The following is a 19,381-nucleotide window of genomic DNA, read 5'->3' on the forward strand; positions in this document are numbered from 1 at the left end:
CTAATTTTATGATTTGTTTTGAGGGTAAATCCTACCAGTAGCAATAGCATCACTAGATTTGCTATAAAATAAGTTTTGGAACTCATGTAGCCCTTGGAAATTGATACTTTATTTTTAAGGTCTATTATATATACTTTCCGTTCCCATTCCCAGAGATACTCAACTATTATAGATTTTTAGCTAACAAAACAAAACCATTGAATGTTATAAAAATGTTCAAGTTCAGTAAGAAGCTATGCTTCCGAGAGACATTTTAGAATTCAATTTCCATTGACTTTGTTAGATTCATTGGATAGAGAAATCTTCAGATCCGAAGGTTCCACGTTCCAGATGTCCCGGGCATATTCTTTAATTGTTCGGTCACTGGAGAATTTCCCAGAGGCAGCTATGTTTTTGAGAACCATTGTGTTCCAGGCCTTTGGATTCTGTAAACAACATATGCACATACAGCCAGGGTCCCAGTGCCCAGTGAGCTTTATAACAAACATCAGCCAAGCACATCCAAACACATTTCAGGAGGGAAAATGACAGAAATGAATTATAGTGAATTATAAATATTCTTGTTTGTTGAGAGGTAGAATAGAATGCACATTTCTCATAGAATGTATTTCTCTTAGGAATGAAAAAGAGTATTTTTCACTCTAAGAGAAACCCTGGATGTACATTGTCTAGTTGGTAATTCCTGCTATGGTTAGAATGTCTTGACATGTAAGCCATATTTCCCATGCTTTCTTATGAATGAAGATACTTCCCCTTAAACTATAGGGAAGGAATTCATTGTCTGCTAAATGCCAAGTCAAACGACTTACCCTGTGGCTTACAGAGTTTGAAAAACACTACTCTAAAATTTAGCTATAATGCAGGCAAACAATTCAATGAGGGGCTTTATTAAGTTTCTTAGCTTTTCTTGTTCTTTCTGAAGGTATGCACCCTGCTGGGTTTACACTGACTCCCAAACACTCCACTGGGGCTTCAAAACAGAGTCAATTAAGGCTTTATCCTTAATAAAAATAAATCAATCTCCTAACTTTTATATAAAAGAATGTGATAGGAAGCAATTTGTTTTATAACCTCTTAATTTTGTCAAGAACTCGAAACGTATATTGGAATGAACAGAACGTATTCAAAAGTGTTACCAATGCATCATAAATGCTTACAAGAAAGACTGAAGATACCATCATTCCTTAAGGTACAGGAAAACAGTGTCTGAGATTTGTTTATTCAGACTTTGGAAACTTCCTGTAATAAGAGGAGAATAGGCCGGGCACAGTGGCTCACTCCTGTAATCCCAGCACCTTGGGAGGTCACTACGGGCAGATCACGAGGTCAGGAGATCAAGAACATTCTGGCTAATATGGTGAAACCCTATTAAAAATACACCTCTACTAAAAATACAAAAAATGAGCCGGATGTGGTGGCATGCATCTGTAGTCCCAGCTACTCAGGAGGCTGAGGGAGAAGAATTGCTTGAGCCCAGGAGGCAGAGGTTGCAGTGAGCTGAGATGGCACCACTGCACTCCAGCCTGGGTGAAAGAGTGAGACTCTGTCTCAAAAAAAAAAAGAGGATAAAAGCTTTTTCTCTTCATTTTCTTTAACTATTTAAATGGATAATGAACAAACTTCCCAGCCATATGGGTCATGTTTACTAAGTCTCAACAATACAATTATTGTTAAGAGTAAAAAGCTGCAATTTGCACTAATGAACAAGAAAGACTGAAGCAAATGCTGGGATTCTGGATGAGCATCCTTTGGATTTGGGCCATAATTTCAACAGATGAGACATTCACATTTGTCCTTGCCCTTGTTCATAGTTTTCTTTCCTGTGCTGTTTTATTGATATATCTTGAGGTGGCCATGTTCTTCCCTGTGTCTTTGTGTTTTTGGGACCAGTATATATATGGCTTTTCTCTCTAATGTACAGGAAGCAGGTAGTGAGCGCCTGAGCTTAGCTTTAGCACTGCCCTGCTTGTTTGTAGCCATTAACTTGCACTTATTCTGTTCTATATGCCATTGGGGGACTGGCTATTATTCTATTAAGATAAGGGCTGTAAAGCAGCACAGGCCTTGAATGGACCTTTTTAAAATCCCAATGGGACATTTAGGGTGACTGTAGGAACTACCCTGTTATCTGCCTTGGGAAAGAAATAGAAAGAAATGTTAGTGAAACCCACCCTGGAGTCTTGGCGGAGAGCTAGCCTCCTCCTGTATCCATTCCTCTGGGGTATCTGAAAGTCACTGAAAGTCTCTCCTATCAGAGATGATCAAGCTTTTTACATATTTACAAAATATAACTAGAGAGGTGTTTGATAAAGCATATAAATTTGCATGTGGAGGCTTATTCACATGGCTCTCCCTACCCCTTTTTTCCCCTCAGTATAGTATTTTCTTCCTAATTCTTCTCCTTTCTTTTTTAAAAAATTCAAATATGGACCCCTTACTCTTTCTACACATTTATATTCTACTGATATAGCCCCCTCCATGAGAAGTCCAGGAGAGGTATTATTTTGCAATTTTCAAAGAATAGGGATCAGTCCTTATCTTAACAAACCATGGTTTAGCCTTAGAGTCATCATGTCAGGTTTTTCAAATACTGTTGGTTACCCTACCCTCTAGTGGGAAAGGATCTCTCAGTGCAGGGCTAGCATCTGTACTATTGATGAAGCTACCATGGTGATTCTAATGTGTACCTCTGGTTAAGAACTTCAGTGTTTAAACAGGCTCCTTGTGGGAGGAGAGGGAGGGAGAGACCTCAACTTTGCTCATGGTGTGTTCTCAGTGCCAGCACAGTGCCTGGCATAAAAAGGATGCCCAATACCCCTCTGAGGCTTTATTTCCTTAGCTTCTAGGGCATGCCTATTACAGAGTGGATGCTCAATAAATATTGAATTACTTGTGACTTTTAAAAAATGTGGATATTAAAAAATTTACAAATGGCCAGGTATGGTGGCTCACGCCTGTAACCCCAGCACTTTGGGAAGCAGAGGCGGGATGATCACCTGAAGTCAGGAGTTTGAGACCAGCCGGGGTAACATGGTGAAACCCCATCTCTACTAAAAATACAAAAATTAGCTGGGTGTGGTGGCACGTGCCTGTGATTCCAGCTACTTGGGAGGCTGAGACAGGAGAATTACTTGAACCCAGGGGGTGGAGGTTGCAATGAGCCGAGATGGCACCACTGCACTCCAGCCTGGTGACACAGCAAGATCTGCCTCAAAAAAAAAAAAAAAAAAAAAAATTACAACTGCTGCTGAAATGTCAAATCTCAGACTTGGCCTGAACTTGGGAAAAGTCAAGGTTTTTTTTTTTTTTCTTGATTGCTTAATGGGGATCTGCTATTTAGATTTAATTTTTAAAACCCACACATTTTAATTAATCATAGCAAACTGGCTTTCTTTATCAATCTTGGCCATTTACTCACCATGTACAGCTGGCTGACTTTATCCTGACACTTGACATAGGCTTCATAGTCTGCGAAGACTTTAAACCTTTTATTTTGTGATTGGAAGGGAAAAAAAAACAGTCAAAAGCTTCATTAACAGATACATGCTAAGATTCCATGTAAAATAATCTTTTGCTTAATATTAGGCATGGCTAGTTTACTTAACTCATGTTTCTGGGTTTGTAAGAATTTTAACCAGCCCTCAACCTTCTTATGGTTCTTCTCACATGGAGAATGTCATCACTTGGATACATTTGGAAGTTGGGAATATCAGTGGAAGGAGAAAAAGAGAACCAGATTTGTGTGTATTATTCTTAAAGCTTACTGGCATCGTTGGTGGAGAATATCTAACTTTTTTCCCAACCCTAGATTACCTGAGCAGATCACACATCCACGCTAATCTATATGAGTGGGTTGAAGTTGGTTTAAGATTTTCTTGATGGTTTTAGAGTTGGTTGGTTTAAGATTTTCTTGTCCCCCTTTCATGATCCAAATAGCACCACCTTCTTGTGGGAACGTACCTGTCATGATAAAATAGCATGTTGATGATGTCTTTGAAGAGGTCAGGCTGCTTAGGAGAAAAAAAGCCATTGTCAATTTGATCGATGACCAGCTTCAGCTCTGGAAGTGCCTCATAGTATTCTTTTGCCTTGTACCTGTGGCATAGGGGTAGGTGGGTGATAAGAAAAAACTCTGTTATTGTGTGTGATTAACTGCGTTCACTGTGAAAAAATGCATTCAGAAATACTAGCATTCATAGAAGTCATTACAGATTTCACCATGTGTATATATAACTTTTAACTAGATCTAGAAGTTTTTCTCCCTGTAAATTTGATTCCTTACAATCAAAGACACTAAGAACAATAGATAATGAAAACTGCAAGGCTGTTTGAACTGACCGCACCATGGACTATGCCAGTCAAGCCATGGTGACCCCTGTGACCCACATGTACACCTCCAGATGGCCTCCCAGAGCCAGAAAGTCTAAGGTAACAGAAAAACCGCAAAAGGAGAATAGCTAGTTCCTGCAGTGCCTAATTAACTGACCTTGCGACATTCTAACATTGTTCCTGCCTCAACTGTTAAGTCAACTTGTGACATTGGACCCTGTGACCACCCCCATCTTGGCTTGCAAAAAACCGCCCTAAACTGTAACTTTCCATTACCTACCCCAACCTACAAAACCAGCTCCTATCCCACCACCTTATGCTGACTCTCTTTTCAGACTCAGCCCACTCGAAGCCGAGTGAATAAACAGCCTTGTTGCTCACACAAAGCCTTTTTAGGTGGTCTCTTCATTCAGAGCATGCTTAACAAAAACTCTAGTCAAAGAGCAAGAGTCGAATGTGGTAGAACACAGCAAGGTCCATTTCAAAGCAGACTTTATAGCTCTAAATGAACATTGTATTAAGCGTTATCAGTTGCTTTTTGGATCCACAGATTCTCAAAAGTTGTTGCTACTGAGTGAAAGTGACTTCCAGGGGTCAGGAAGCATATTCAACATCCTCCAAACATTGCTTCTTTGGGCAGTATTCTTTATTTTGTGCTTGAACCTCAGCTTAATAAATCCATCCAGATATTATGTGAAAATAAATGTTCCCAAATGCTTCTATACACCCATGTCTATTTTCTATCACATTTTAGTCCATCTTTTTGAGATCTTAAAGGAGCACTAGATCATGGTTTAAATTACAGGCAACCCTTCCAACTAGAAACTGGTTCATCTTTTGATCAAAGTAAAAATCATACATATAGAGGAAAGAATAGCTCTTTGAGGCCAGCTCTGCAACGGGTGATAACAAAGAGCAACTCCTCTATGTGAATGTACTTTTACTTGCTGGATTTAATAATATTAATCTGTGGCCGGGAGGCTCTCCTGCCTCATCATGGGAGATGTTCTGCTGTCACCTCTTATGTGATTCCACCCTCAGTGGGGTATCTGTGTGGGCAGGAAGCCCTCTGAGGTCACATACTTTCTGGAGGGGGTGACCTGCCCAGCAAAGAGAAGCTATCCTCTCACCCTTTCTTGTCCAAAGCAGCCACATCATCTACCCTCATGCCAAAGATGAACAGGTTCTCTTCCCCGGCTTCCTCTGCCATTTCCACGTTGGCCCCATCCATGGTCCCGATGGTTAGGGCCCCATTTAGCATGAACTTCATATTGCCTGTCCCCGAGGCTTCAGTGCCTGCAGTGGAAATCTGCTCTGACAGATCTGTGGCTGGAATGACTGCAAGACAGGCAAGTTAAAATTAGTAATTTTGTCTCTGTAGATCTCCTTGTATTGAATCAGAACATTTATTTAGTTGGGCTGTTTTAATCATTAAAGTAACATATGCACATCAAGATAAACATTCAAATGTTCTAGAAGGCAGATCACACTCTTTCCCCTTCACTCAGGCAACCACTTTGTCCATTTAATATGTTTATATTTCTCTTTCTCGAGCTCTAAACTTTGAAGAGTATCTATTGACTGCTACAAACATTGATACTACATTTTTCTTCTTCCTTTTATTCCCTCCAATGTTTGTTACAGTTATATTTTTACTTCTTCTACTTTATAAAATATATTGAAATTTTTCTTTTTCTTTTCTTTTTGGCACAGTGTTTCACTCTATCACCCAGGCTGGAGTGCAGTGGCGTGATTACAGCCCACTGCAGCCTTGACCTCCTAGGCTCAAGCAATCTTCCTTCCCCAGCCTCCTGAGTAGCTGCAACTACAGGCAAGCACCACCATGTCTAGCATTTTTTTTTCCCCAACCTCTACCTCCCTGGTTCAAGTGATTCTCCTGCCTCAGCCTCCCAAGTAGCTGGGACTACAGGCACATACCACCACATCGGGCTAATTTTTTGTATTTTTAGTAGAGACAAGGTTTCACCGCGTTAGCCTGTATGGTCTCGATCTCTGCCTGCCTCAGCCTCCCAAAGTGCTGGGATCACAGGCATGAGCTACCATGCCCAGCCATGTCCAGCTAATTTAAAAATTTTTTGTAGGCATGTGGTCTCCCTATGTGGCCCATGCTGAACTTCCTTTCTTGATCCATAACATTCAGAGTGTCTCTCCAGGACTCCTCTTTCGCAACCTGCAGATTGGATTGTCTGCATTCCTTCCACTTTTCACTTCCTTCCTTCCACTTTCACTGCACGGAAATAAGCCACACACAATTGAGGTGTGCCTGGGGCGAGACATCAAGCCTCTGACTGTTCAGGCTGATTTGCACACAAATTAGAGCTGCCTGAAGCACTTCCTTTGACTACAAAGATCAGGACCACTTCTCTGCTTTACTCTGAGAGCTTGTTTGTGGTTTAAAGGTATCTTCTTTTGCATCCCTAGGAACCTGGCTCTTTTCTCTTTATGCAGACAGTTGTTAAACAGTCACATCAGAGGACCTAAAAACACCACAAATTTAAAAAGCTCCCTTTCTATCTTTTCAGTTTGGGAAGTGGGTGAATACACAGTTGGGCATTTGCATGTGGATGGTGCTCTGTGAGCTTGTGACCCAAATAACCAAAGAACCCAGTGGAAGAGAAAGAGACACTGGATTCTTGCCCATCTGGCTGTCCCCATGTGGGAGCATCATGCTTGATGCTGGAGTGCCCATGTGAGGCCCATCTAAGCCTCGTGCTTTGGCAGCCTGACATCTGCCCTCATTTATTATTGCTACATGAGCAAATGACAGCCCTTCCTCTCACAGGGTGACCAAAGGAATATCTGAGGACTGGGGAATTGGTGTTGTCTTGCAAAACTGGGGCTGGGAACTGAAGACCTTTACTCTCTTTTGTAGAGCTAGTTCCAAATGATGCCAAACCTCAAGGCTGCTTCTCCCAACACCTAGCTCTCACTGACTTGGAAGAAAATGTGCTTGTAAATATATTCCTGTTACTGACTCCAGGACATCAATTTAATTGTGACTTGGGTCACTTTAAAAATGCTTACCTTAGGCCCTTATTCTGCACAAGAATGACACCTTCTGTCTTAAGTTACTAGCTCCTGGAGGTTGGCTGTACCATCTTTCATACCATGTAATCGCTAGAGTTTGCCCTGGCCCCTGCATGTTTTGCAATGAGGATAGTACCTTTTTCAGCAAGAGATACTCTGTAGTTCTCCAAGAAGATGACTTTTAACTTGCTTCCAACCATGGGGTCATTGTTCACCACATCTGCCACTGAAGTGATCAGCTTTATGATCATTTTGGCCATGTGATATCCTGGGGCAGCCTTGGGGAAGAAGTTCAAATGCATTGACAGAAGGCAGCCATGATGAAGTAGAAGAACAGCAAGAGATTAGAGACCCCAAGTCTCCATTGAATAGAATCAACTTACTTTACCACCAATGATAACTGTCCTTGGCACAAATAACTTCTTAGGGTCTTTCTTAATGCCTGAAAAAGATGGAGAAGCGGATGGAATGAAAGACAGCTGAAGGTCAGGGCGGTGAGACCCACGCTGAAGCTGCTGCTTCCACCTGGAAGCGGGCTTGTTGGCTACAGGGCTGACTCACGGTTGTACATTGTGATCACGTGCAGACAGTTCAAGAGCTGTCGCTTGTACTCGTGTATTCTCTTCACGTGGACGTCAAACATGGAGGATGGATTGATCTTCATTTTGTACTCCTTCTCCAGGAACTGAGAAAACTTCAGCTTATTCTCCTGTTGAGACAGTGCATGGTGCCAGAGCTCTTTTGGCTCAGAAGCATTGGGTGGTCGGTTTTTTAATTTTTATTTTTTTGAGACCAAGTCTCACTCTTTCGCCTAGGCTGGAGTGCAGTGGCACGATCTTGGATCATTGCAATCACCACCTCTCACACGTTCAAGTGATTCTCCTGTCGGGGATCACAGGCATACATCACTACTGCCCGGCTAATTTTTGTAATTTTAGTAGAGACGGAGTTTCACCATGTTTGCCAGGGTGGTCTTGAACCCCTGACCTCAGGTGATTCACCCTCGTCGGCCTCCCAAAGTGCTAGAATTACAGGTGTGAGCCACTGTGCCCGGCTCAGTGGTCTGTTTTTAAAAACTACAGGATAAACCCTCAAAGTGAGTGACCGGGAGAAGACCCACACCTGGAAGGCTCACCTGCTTCACATTGGAGAGTTCCCGGAGGAAGACATCATCACCCAGGAAGCTGTGGAGCTTTGTCAGCTGGCTCAGGTCTTTCACATAGTCTTCCCCAATTTTCTTTCAATTCAAAGGAAAAGGTGACTTCAATTTAGGAATGGTAATCAAGCCCAAACAGGAAGTTCCTGTCAGTATTTCTCTCCATCACTTATCCCAGTGCAGTTCACATATCACACAGAACACAGGATAGTTTGACTCAAAGAAGAGGCTAAAAATTTTATGTGGGAAGATCACTTTTGCTAGTATCTTAAATGTAGGTTCAGTGGTATTTTAAAAATTATTTTAATTAATTAATTTATTTATTTTTGAGACAGAGTCTCGCTCTGCTGCCCAGGCTGGAGTGGAGTGGCAGGATCTCGGCTCACTGCAACCTCTGCCTCCCAGCTTCAAGCGATTCTCCTGCCTCAGCCTCCTGAGTAGCTGAGACTACAGGCAAGTGCCACCATGCCAGGTTAATTTTTATATTTTTAGCAGGGATGAGATTTTACCATATTAATCAGGCTGGTCTTGAACTCCTGACCTCATGATCTGCCTCTCTTGGCTTCCCAAAGTGCTGGAATTACAGGTGTGAGCCACTCCCCCGGCCTATTTTGTTTTTATTTAATTTTTTAGGATCTCACCCTGTCACTCAGGCTGGAATAGTGTCGTGATCATAGCTCACTGCAGCCTTGACCTCGTGGGCTCAAGCAATCCACTTGCCTTGGCCTCCCAGTAGCCAGTATTACAGGTGCATGCCACCGTACCTGGCTACTTTTTAAAATTTTATTTTTGCAGAGACAAGGGGTGCAGGGTTCATTATGTTGCCCAGGCTGGTTTCCAACTCCTGGCCTCAAGTGAGTCTCCTGCCTAGGCCTCCCAAAGCACTGGAATTATATGCATGAGCCATTGCACTCAGCCAGCTTCACTGGTATTGAAGTGTTAAAAACAGGAAATCTACTTATCAGAGTCCCAGGAACCAAGGTTATATTAGTTTTTTTATATGAGCTTTGTTATCCTCTTTTATTAGAGAAAACTCTCTTCTATGTGGGTGTTCTATGAATACTGTTAGCTGCAACCAGCTACATAATTTGCGGGACATTTTGTTTTAAAATTAAGAATTTCAAGATGACAGCTGGGTATGATGGCTCATGCCTGTATTCCCAGCAGTTTGGGAGGCCAAGGTAGGAGGGGGTGGATCACCTGGGGTTGGAAATTCGAGACCAGCCTGACCTATATGGTGAAACCCCATCTCTACTAAAAATACAAAAATTAGCTGGGCATGGTGACATGTGCCTATAATCCCAGCTACTTGGGAGGCCGAGGCAGGAAAATCGCTTGAACCCGGGAGGTGGAGTTTGCAGTGAGCAGAGATTGCACCACTGCACTCCAGCCTGCGTGACACAGTGAAACTGTTTCAATAATAATAATAATAATAATAATTTTAAGATGACTACAGCAGAGATTTAAACTCAGCATAGAGCCCTGTGTGACTGCACAAGCCATATGCTGGAGAAGCCAGCCTGCTGCAGACGGGATTTACCAGTTATAAGTCTACCCATATGCCTCTTGCATTCTAGTCAGGCCTCCTTTCCTCTCAGCACTTCCCAGTTACCTCTGCTATGAGCTCTGCAAGTCCTGGGTTGCAGAGTAAAAGCCAGCGCCTTGGAGTGATCCCGTTGGTTTTATTCTGAAACTTGTCAGGTTCTAGCTCACTGAAGTCCTTGAATCTGGAGATAGAGGAGACACATCACTGAATCTGGCTGAAACAGCAGGGTCCTGCATACTGGATAAAGTTCAGAGTTATATGCAAGAAGCCAAGTGCAGGCTTAGAAAGGTTAAATAAAGGTAGAGGGACAGGCTGACAGCAGCTACGGCTGTCATTTAAATAGAAATTCATTTGCCTTTCAAAAGAATTACTAGAAAAATTCCAAATCTAATTACCTCCGTCTGACTTCTTCACACTGACATATATACCACACTTTGAGTAGAATAGTTTTCTGGTATTTGTTTGTTTTGGCTCCTATGTCTAGAATTAGGATGGTTCAGAGAGGAAAGCATTTTTTTCTTTCCTTTTTTTTTTTTTTTAAGGGGAGTTTTTTGTATAGAAGAAAATACTTTTAAACATTTTAACAAGACCTTTCCTCATCCCTAAGTGCAATTTTAAATGCCCTGCATTTAGTAGCACCATTCCATTAATGGATCAGACCCACTGCCAGAGTCATGGAGGCTCACACTTCAGTCTTCACGATGTTTGAGTGGATTTTAGCCACGCCATTCACAGCATGGGAGCCCACAATGCAGAGATGGGCCATGTTGATCCTTTTGCTTCCTTCCTCTTCTATCAGAGACATCCTTCTCAGACGGTCAACGTCTTTAGGAAATAAGGCCACAATTCTCTAGCCAAAGGAAGAGAAAGACCTTGCTGGTCACTCAGGTTTAAAGCACCATTGGGATAAAGTTGTTCATGTCTTAAGCAAAATTTTTGGTGTACTCAATATAATAAACTTCACTTCCATGGAGAGGGGCTGAGTTAGCTCTAGGGAGGTGCCATCCCTCCATTTCAGCACTTTCAAAAAGCTGCCTTTGCTGGAACCCCACTCAAACTTGAGTACTTTTGATGTATCAATGATCAAAAGATGTTTGGTAAGAGGGAACACTGTAGCCATATGTAACACCTTAAGACTTTGCTCTCATGAAGGGAAAAAAATCTCTCAAAATGACTTACATCTAAATGCTTCTGATTTATCTCATAAATGATTTCCAAATGTCGAGGGAGCAGCTTCTCCACCAGGTCCACGGGCCAGCGCTCCAGGGCTTCCGGAAGCACCGTGTGGTTGGTGTAAGCGAAGGTCTTCTGGGTGAGCTCCCACGCCTGGGGGAAGGGGAAGTGTCAGCTGCTTCCCCTGCAGGTGTAGGGACCCCACTGCACAGACCACACCCTTCTTCAACCCTGCCCTTCCTGCAACAGGACAATTCTGAGTGTGCCTAGTCAGACACACTCGATTCCACTAAGTTCTTGAATAGTCCAGATAATGAAAACATGTTCTGGGTGTGAGGGGAAGCCATTTGTAAAACTGTCTGGTGAAATTAAGACAGCATTTTGATCGATCTATCTACTATCCTTACATGCCTTTTATTCATCAAATATACAAAGACTGAGAAATAAAAACATAAGTAGTGCTGTCAGCAAGTACAAAGTATATAAAATGCTGACTTCTACAGCTATGGGGACACTCAATTAGCTGTCTTCTGAGGTTAGAGAATTTAATTTTGAATCTTTTTCAACACAAAAATGGTAAACACCATATAAGCTTTACTACAGCTACTGATTTGTGTCCCATTACGAATGTATTCATTTACTTATAGCCTTACTTCCCTGTAAAACTCTAAGGATGGAGAAAGGTCAGCATTAGGGAATAACTGTTGGAAGTTAGCAACAATAACTTAGTTTGAAAAACTAAAAAGGGAGTTTTTGGCAAAGTCTTTAAACTGCAGGCATTCTGATTAATTAAAGGAAAAAGAAGCCAAACTATCCAGACCTTGGACCAGGGCAATTTTTCAATATCCACAAAAATCCTCATCAGCTCAGGGATGGCAAGTGCAGGGTGAGTGTCATTCAGCTGGATGGCCACCTGGGTGGGGAAAGACATCAGCGTGAAGGTGAAGGATGGCTCAGGGTCTGGCCTCCTTGTCCTAACACATCTGGAGAAAGCACCTGATGATATGCCCACCTTCTATGAAATGCTTGATGCACACTATTCCTGCTCTACCTTTTTAGCATTGAGAGAGAGGAATTAATCTGATAGGAAATCTCAGTCAGCCCCTCAGTGGACCCCACCTACATCCACAGAGTGAATACTTGCCTGATCTGGGAAGGCATCAAACACAGTTCCTGCACCACTAGTGGAGCCAAACTTGGAGGCTTTGAATCGGCGGATGATATCTTGCAAGGTTGCAGCCACCACGAAGTATTCCTGCTTCAGTCTGAGCTCCTTCCCTTCAAAAAACTTCAAGCCAGAGAGATGGGATGAAAGTGTTTCATATTGCAGGTGTGGCCAGAATGTGACTGGTGTCTCCTAGCCTGGGAACTTTAAGGCTAAGGCCTACTGGACATCTGCTGAGGGATGGCGGTTTGAATGCCAAACTGTGAACCTTTGCTCGTTTCTGAGATTCCATTAAAAAGGCAGTAAAAGGATTCTCCAAGAGCATACAGATAAAGGAGAAAGAGGTCGGAGGAAAGACAACAGCAACAACCTTTTAGAGGCTGAAAACCAGATGCATGAGTGGTGAGTGAGTCAGAAGACCCAAGACAGCCAAATACTGACCTGGTAGTAGAGAAGAGCCAACAGCAACTCGGTGTGTACATTGGAGCCCCTCAAGGCTCAGGAATTGGTAGTACCAAGTGTTTTCAAAAATAGGGAAGAAGATGAGAGAAAGGTTAATTGACAACCCAAGGACGCTTGGCCTCAGACCTTATCCCCAGTTCCTACAGTTGAGCACAACCAGCACCATGTCCATGACTGCCCTCCTCCCTGCAGTCACATGCCTGGCAGGCAACATGTTGGGAAGCTATGGCAGCCGTGGACCATGTGGAGAACCACAACTGGCTGAGAATGCCCTACATGACTGTGAGACAGGATTGCAGCCAGGCCATGTTGTGTAGGGTGGAGGCCTTAGAGGCCATGATGGCGGCCAGCTTCCAACTTCCTCCCACATAAATTTGCTGTCGGTCAGCTTGACTGTGTAAATGTCACCAAGGAATGGTCCTAACCCTGAGCCATCACACTTCGATTTTATAGCTCGTGGAGCTGCCCTATCTTTATCTGGTGGTAGAATTAAAAACTGTAACTTCTATTAAAAATGTGAGCCTTGACTAATATCCAGAATCTATAAGGAACTCATCAAATCAGCAAGAAAAAAACCGAAATAATCCCAACAAAAAGTGGCAAAGGACATGAATAGACAATTCTTCTCAAAAGAAGATATACAAACAGCCAACAAACATGAAAAAGTGCTCAATATTACTAATTATCAGGGAGATGTAAATTAAAATCACAATGAGATACCACCTTACTCCTGCAAGAATGGCCATAATTAAAAAGTCAAAAAACAATAGGTGTTGGCGTGGATGTGGTAAAAAGGGAACACTTTTACACTGCTGGTGGGAGTGTAAATTAGTACAGCCACTGTGGAAAACAGTGATTCCTTAAAGAACTAAAAGTAGATCTACCATTTGATCCAACAATCTCACTACTGGGTATCTAGCCAAAGGAAAAGAAGTTATTATATGAAAAAGACATATGCACTGCTATACACATGTGTGTGTGCAAAGATATGGAACCAATCTAGGTGCCCATCAACCAACGAGTGAATAAAAAAAATGTGAGCTATATACACCATGGAATACTACTCAGCCATAGAAAAGAACAAAATAATGTCTTTTGCAGCAATTTGGATGGAGCTGGAAGCTATTTTTCTAAGTGAAGTAACTCAGGAATAGAAAACTGAATATCATATGTTCTCACTTGTAAGTGGGAGCTAAGCTATAAGGATGCAAAGTCATAAGAATGATATAATGGACTTTGAGGACTTGAGGGATAAAAGACGACTTACTGGGTGTACACTGCTTAGCTGACAGGTGTGTAAAATCTCAGAAATCACCATGAAAAAACTTAGCCATGTAACCAAAAACTATCTGTGCTCCTAAAACTATTAACATTAAAATTTTTTAAATGATGAGAACCCTGACCCCCAAATGTGAGCCTTGGACCAGAATATTATTAAAAGTAACAAACATGAGCATAGGGGTCTGCATATAGAATATCTGGGGCTCTAAACTCCCTAATTATTAAAAGTATTATCACGGACCTATGCCAGTGATCCTATTTCACTGACCTGTGTCAGGGTTTCCTGTTTTATAGCCTGATAGGAATATATTGGTTATTTCCTGGATCACAGATAATATCAAACATATACATATGCATATGTATGATAAAAAATATGTTATATTTAAAATTATATATTTATATAACATATTATTTATTTATTTACATTTACATTTTTGAGACAGGGTCTGGCTCTGTCACCCAAGCTGGGGTGCAGTGATGTGATCTTGGCTCACTGCAACCTCTGCCTCTCAGTCTCCAGCAATCCTCTCACCTCAGCTTCCTGAGTAGCTGGGACTACAGGCATGTACCACCATACCTGGCTAAGTTTTGCATCTTTTGTAGAGACAGGGTTTCATCACATTGCCCAGGCTGGTCCTGAACTTCTGAGCTCAAGGGATCTGCCCATCTTGGCCTCCCAAAGTTCTGGGATTACAGGCATGAGCCACCTCACCAGGCCATAAAACATATTTTTAATGAAAGCTGCAATAAGCTAAAAATTATGATTTGGGGGTCTTTGCTTAAGTATGAGATACTTGATGGAGGCTTTATTGCAACATTAGTTTGTGTACCTTCATCAAGAATAATTGCCTAAACTGAAATGGAAATATGAGTCTTTTTCAGTTAAACACACTCCTATAATTAGCATTTTCCTCTGGGATTTAACTACTGAGAGTGGATATTTAAATGAACTAAAAAGTAATTATCAGAAAAAAAGACTAAGTTAATGGAATATCTAATGTGAACATATTGAGATGAAATGTATATAACTGGGTAGAGTATGGGCTAAATTAGGGAAAATTACTCAGAAAACCAAGCAAGCAAAGCAATGAACAATTAATTCCAGGATAAGTTAAACATTTTAAGAAAAAGAAAAGTAATCATTATATGAGGACACACATATGCACAGATCAGCTGTCTGTAGCATTTATATAGTCACAATAATGTAAATGCTGATTAAGGAGCTGATGGAAATTATGATGTAAGTATGTTGAGAGAATTGGGGATGGGAAGTATGTGTTCATGTGGTGAGGATGGGAGTATATGTGAGGATGTGAGCTAGATACTCATCTTCAATGGTGGGGTGTCAACAAACAATTGTAAACATGAAAAAAAATCAAGAAATAGCAGTAACTGCATGTTATTCAGAAATATGGAGGTAAGGCAGGTGCGGTGGCTCATGCCTATAATCCCAGCACTCTGGGAGGCTGAGGTGGCTGGATCACAAGGTCAGGAGTTTGAGACCAGCCTGACCAACATGGTGAAACCCTGACTCTACTAAAAATACAAAAAATTAGCCAGGTGTGGTGGCACGCGCCTGTAATCCCAGCTACTCAGGAGGCTGAGGCGGGAGAATCACTTGAACCTGGGAGGCAAAAGTTGTAGTGAGCAGAGATTCCATCATCGCATTCTAGCCTGGGTGAAAGAACAAGAATTCATGTCAAAAAAACAAAACAAAAACAAAAAGAAATATGGAGGTAAGTATACAGAAAATCAATTATGTGTATGTACAACTTTGATAATTGAAAGTCTGGATTAAAAATGAAAAGCCATTAATAGAAAACCATCTGGATTCATAGTACAGGTTGAGCATCTCTAATTTGGAAATCCAAAATCTGAAACTTTTTGAGTACTCACGTGAACTGCCAAGTGAAAAATTTTACCTCTGACCTCATGTGACAGGTCATAATCAACATACAGTCAAAACTTTGTTTCATGCACAGAACTACTAAAAATATTGTATAAAATTGCTTCAGTCTGTGTGTATAATGTGTATATGTAACATAAATGGAATTTGTCTTTAAACTTGGGTCCTATCCTCAAGATACCTCATTATCCTATATACAAATATTCCAAAATCTGAAAACATCTGAATTCTGAAACACTACTGGTCCCAAGCATTTTGGATAAGGTATACTCAACCTGTATCAAAGGGAATTTATAGGTGGTAGAATGAGGAATGAGATTTTATTTTATTCTTGGTACGTTTTATGTTACTTAAATATTTTTTCTAATGACATATATCATTATAAAAATTATAATGAAGTCATTATTCTCAAAAATAATAAATAGCACTATTGAATTCATCTCTAATAAACTGTAACATTTATTGAGCCAGGAAAGTTTTAAGAAATAAAATGATTAATTAAACACAATCCTTGACCTCAAGAAGTTCAAGTTAGTAGGGAGAGGAGGAGTGTAAAGAAGGCTATAAATACAATGTGATGATTTACAAAAAATAATTAAGTTAACCTAAATATACAGTATTTTGAGAACCTGCGTGATCAGGTAATTCTTCATCTAAGCCCTGAAAGATGAGTAGGATTGTGTCAGAATTGACACAGAGGGCCAGAATATTCCCTGCAAGCAAAGGATGCTGTGCAAGGCAAGGAGGTGGGAAGGAACAGGGTCAATAGTCCTGCACAGCCGGGGGCTATTGTTGGGCAAAATCATGGAAGATGCATCAGGGGACTGGTGACCACACCATTGAAGAACTTAGGTAACATAACTAAGATTCTGTCCTTCGCTTCTAGGCAATCCAAAGTCTTTCAAGAGTTTCAAGCAGGGAACAAATATCTTAAAGCTGCAAAGCAAAGAAAGGTGCAGGCTTTTTGGAAGAGAGACCAATGTTTGAATGAGGGCTATGGCTAAGTTGAGGAGAAGAATGAATTTGTTATTGTAATTACAGTACAAAAAGGGTTTATCAGTTCACTCTAACAAACAAACAAACAAGCAAGCAAAAACATGATCCTGAGAGCCACCTTTCAGCCTACAAACCTAGCCAACTTTTTACCCATGCTAATTTAGTATGTATTGTCAGTTACTGCAGATGATTATTTCCTAGTAAAATTAGCTTTGGTCCTTATGGAAGACAGGAGGATTAATTTCAAGCCCTTGGAGCCTCAGTCTGGGTTGGTAGTATGGTCCCAGACTTGGGAGAATTCTTACTTTGACCCTGACGTAGAATAACTTTTTGCTTTTGGGTTAAGATTTCTCTGAAATGTACTGAAGTCACAATGCTTTCCTCAAAAGAATAATAGCATATATCATTAGGTTCCTAAAAATGCTGCAGTGAAACTGCCTTCTGAGAAATTATGATTTTAACACCAAGTGGACATCTGGTATTAAGGACTATTTATGTCCTAGTGCTCCTAAAATCCTTGTTTTTTGCCATCTTTATAAAGCAGAGTGCTAATTTTATTGCTTCTGAGATGACTTAAAGAAAATCATTACAGCTTCGAGAAAATGATTTTATGCACAGAGAAGTTTAGAGTTACTTATATTTAAAACAACCAAGAAGCAATAGCAGTTTTCTGAGATCTGTTGCAAGTGTGTTTTGTTTTTGTTACTGTTTTGTTTGGTTGTGAGATGGAGTGCTGTTCTGTCATCCAGGCTGGAGTGCAGTGGTATAATCTCGGCTCACTGCAACCTGTCTCCCAGGCTCAAGCAATTGTTCTGCCTCAGCCTCCCGAGTTTCTGGGATTACAGGTGCCCACCACCACATCTGGCTAATATTTTGTATTTTTAGTAGAGACAAAGCTTCGCCATGTTGGCCAGGCTGGTCTTGAACTCCTGACCTGCAATGATCTGCCCACCTCAGCCTCCCAAAGTTCTAGGATTACAGTCGTGAGCCATTGCACCCAGTCCAAAGTGCATGTGTGTGCGTGTGTGTGTGTTTAACTAAGCTATATTTACAATAAAATTAGAATAATCAATGATAAGAAAAAGTTTAAAGACATAAGTAAGTGGCAGAAGAAACAGATGTTTGTTTATGGGTCTTTTCCAAGGTCTCTGACTCCACCTAGCATTAGGGTAGAGAACCAGAAAGTGCCTAGTCAGTGAGCGAAGGGGCGAGGCAGGAAATCTGCAGTGATTCTGACTTTGCAGATGAAATTTCTATCTGGAAAAGAAGTAGTGCTTCACCAGTGATTTACTTCATCTCTTATATCCAGGTTTTGTTTTAAAATACATCTCCAGAAACTCCCAATTAGTGATGGGGTCACGAATCAAGGGCAAAATACCAATTCTGATTTCATGAATTATACAGATTTGTTTTCCTCACTTGGTTAGGAGGGGAAATCTAGACAATTCAGGAAGAAATGTGGAGCTTGTTCTGCGCATGGAAAAGCATTATATTAAATGTGTTTTATGGGTTACTGAACAGGCTCTTGTGGAATAAGCTGCTGCTGTTGCCACTGAGAAAGCAATCCTGATCACTCACATTGTCATTGGGATAGAGGACCCGGGAGATGTTCTCAGCCAGGTTTCGGTCCAGCACAGCCTGAATGTAGTCTCCAACATTAACTAGGGGAAAGTCAGAGAAACAATACATAGTGAAACCAGCCATTGTTTTTGGAAACCTCTTGATCTCACTGGCTGTTTGCTGTGTGTCATGTGGGATTCCTAAAATTCCTAAAAATCCCAAAGGATTTCAACATATCTTCATGCTGGACTTCACATGAGAGTCCGAGAGGGTCAAACTGAAGATTGTTTAAAAAATGCCCTGCTTCCTCCATACAATGCCTGCTTAGTCACTGACGTTCAGATCAGAAACTCAAAGGCTTTTTTGTTTGTTTCAAGCTCAACTTGGTTCTAACTACCAATCAAAAAGAGTAAGCACATGGATAAAGAAACCAACGCCTGTGCTATACTCACAGTCTCTGAGGTTAAAGTCATTGGGTGCCCGAGCAGACCAGAGGCGCATGGTGTTCACGGTGTTATTCATGTATCCAGGCACTGGGGTGTCATATGGCAGAGCCAGGACCACCTGTGGGATTAAACAGAAGCAGCTGCTCATTGTTTCCCAAGTGTGATGACATAGGTTGAACAAGGGATTATGAGACTGCAATGAAATTCTATTCCTGGCTCCATCACCAACTCAAATTGTGCGAGGCCTAAACCGAGAAGAGGGTCCCAGGCTGCAGAGGGTATTAGAGGAACATATAATTAGAAGGACGGTTTC

The 19,381-nt window shown here is 41.3% G+C and overlaps 1 protein-coding gene across 1 annotated transcript in view; it reads right to left on the reverse strand.

Annotated features, from left to right (window-relative positions):
• Positions 1 to 89: 89 nt before the first annotated feature.
• The window catches only part of PYGL (glycogen phosphorylase L), a 43,549-nt gene continuing 24,257 nt past the window's right edge, over positions 90 to 19,381 (reverse strand). The window contains exons 6-20 of the mRNA XM_002753892.6: positions 19,075 to 19,186; positions 18,641 to 18,723; positions 12,397 to 12,540; positions 12,073 to 12,165; positions 11,259 to 11,405; positions 10,766 to 10,929; positions 10,146 to 10,260; positions 8,513 to 8,614; positions 7,939 to 8,086; positions 7,761 to 7,819; positions 7,514 to 7,655; positions 5,460 to 5,667; positions 3,961 to 4,095; positions 3,419 to 3,485; positions 90 to 425 (exon numbers count right to left, since the gene is read on the reverse strand). Of these exons, the coding sequence (XP_002753938.1) occupies positions 261 to 425; positions 3,419 to 3,485; positions 3,961 to 4,095; positions 5,460 to 5,667; positions 7,514 to 7,655; positions 7,761 to 7,819; positions 7,939 to 8,086; positions 8,513 to 8,614; positions 10,146 to 10,260; positions 10,766 to 10,929; positions 11,259 to 11,405; positions 12,073 to 12,165; positions 12,397 to 12,540; positions 18,641 to 18,723; positions 19,075 to 19,186 (1,884 nt within the window). The 3' untranslated portion in view covers positions 90 to 260. The remainder of the gene's footprint in view (positions 426 to 3,418; positions 3,486 to 3,960; positions 4,096 to 5,459; positions 5,668 to 7,513; positions 7,656 to 7,760; positions 7,820 to 7,938; positions 8,087 to 8,512; positions 8,615 to 10,145; positions 10,261 to 10,765; positions 10,930 to 11,258; positions 11,406 to 12,072; positions 12,166 to 12,396; positions 12,541 to 18,640; positions 18,724 to 19,074; positions 19,187 to 19,381) is intronic.

Source organism: Callithrix jacchus, chromosome 8, assembly GCF_049354715.1.
Source record: "Callithrix jacchus isolate 240 chromosome 8, calJac240_pri, whole genome shotgun sequence".
NCBI classification, from domain to species: Eukaryota; Metazoa; Chordata; class Mammalia; order Primates; family Cebidae; genus Callithrix; species Callithrix jacchus.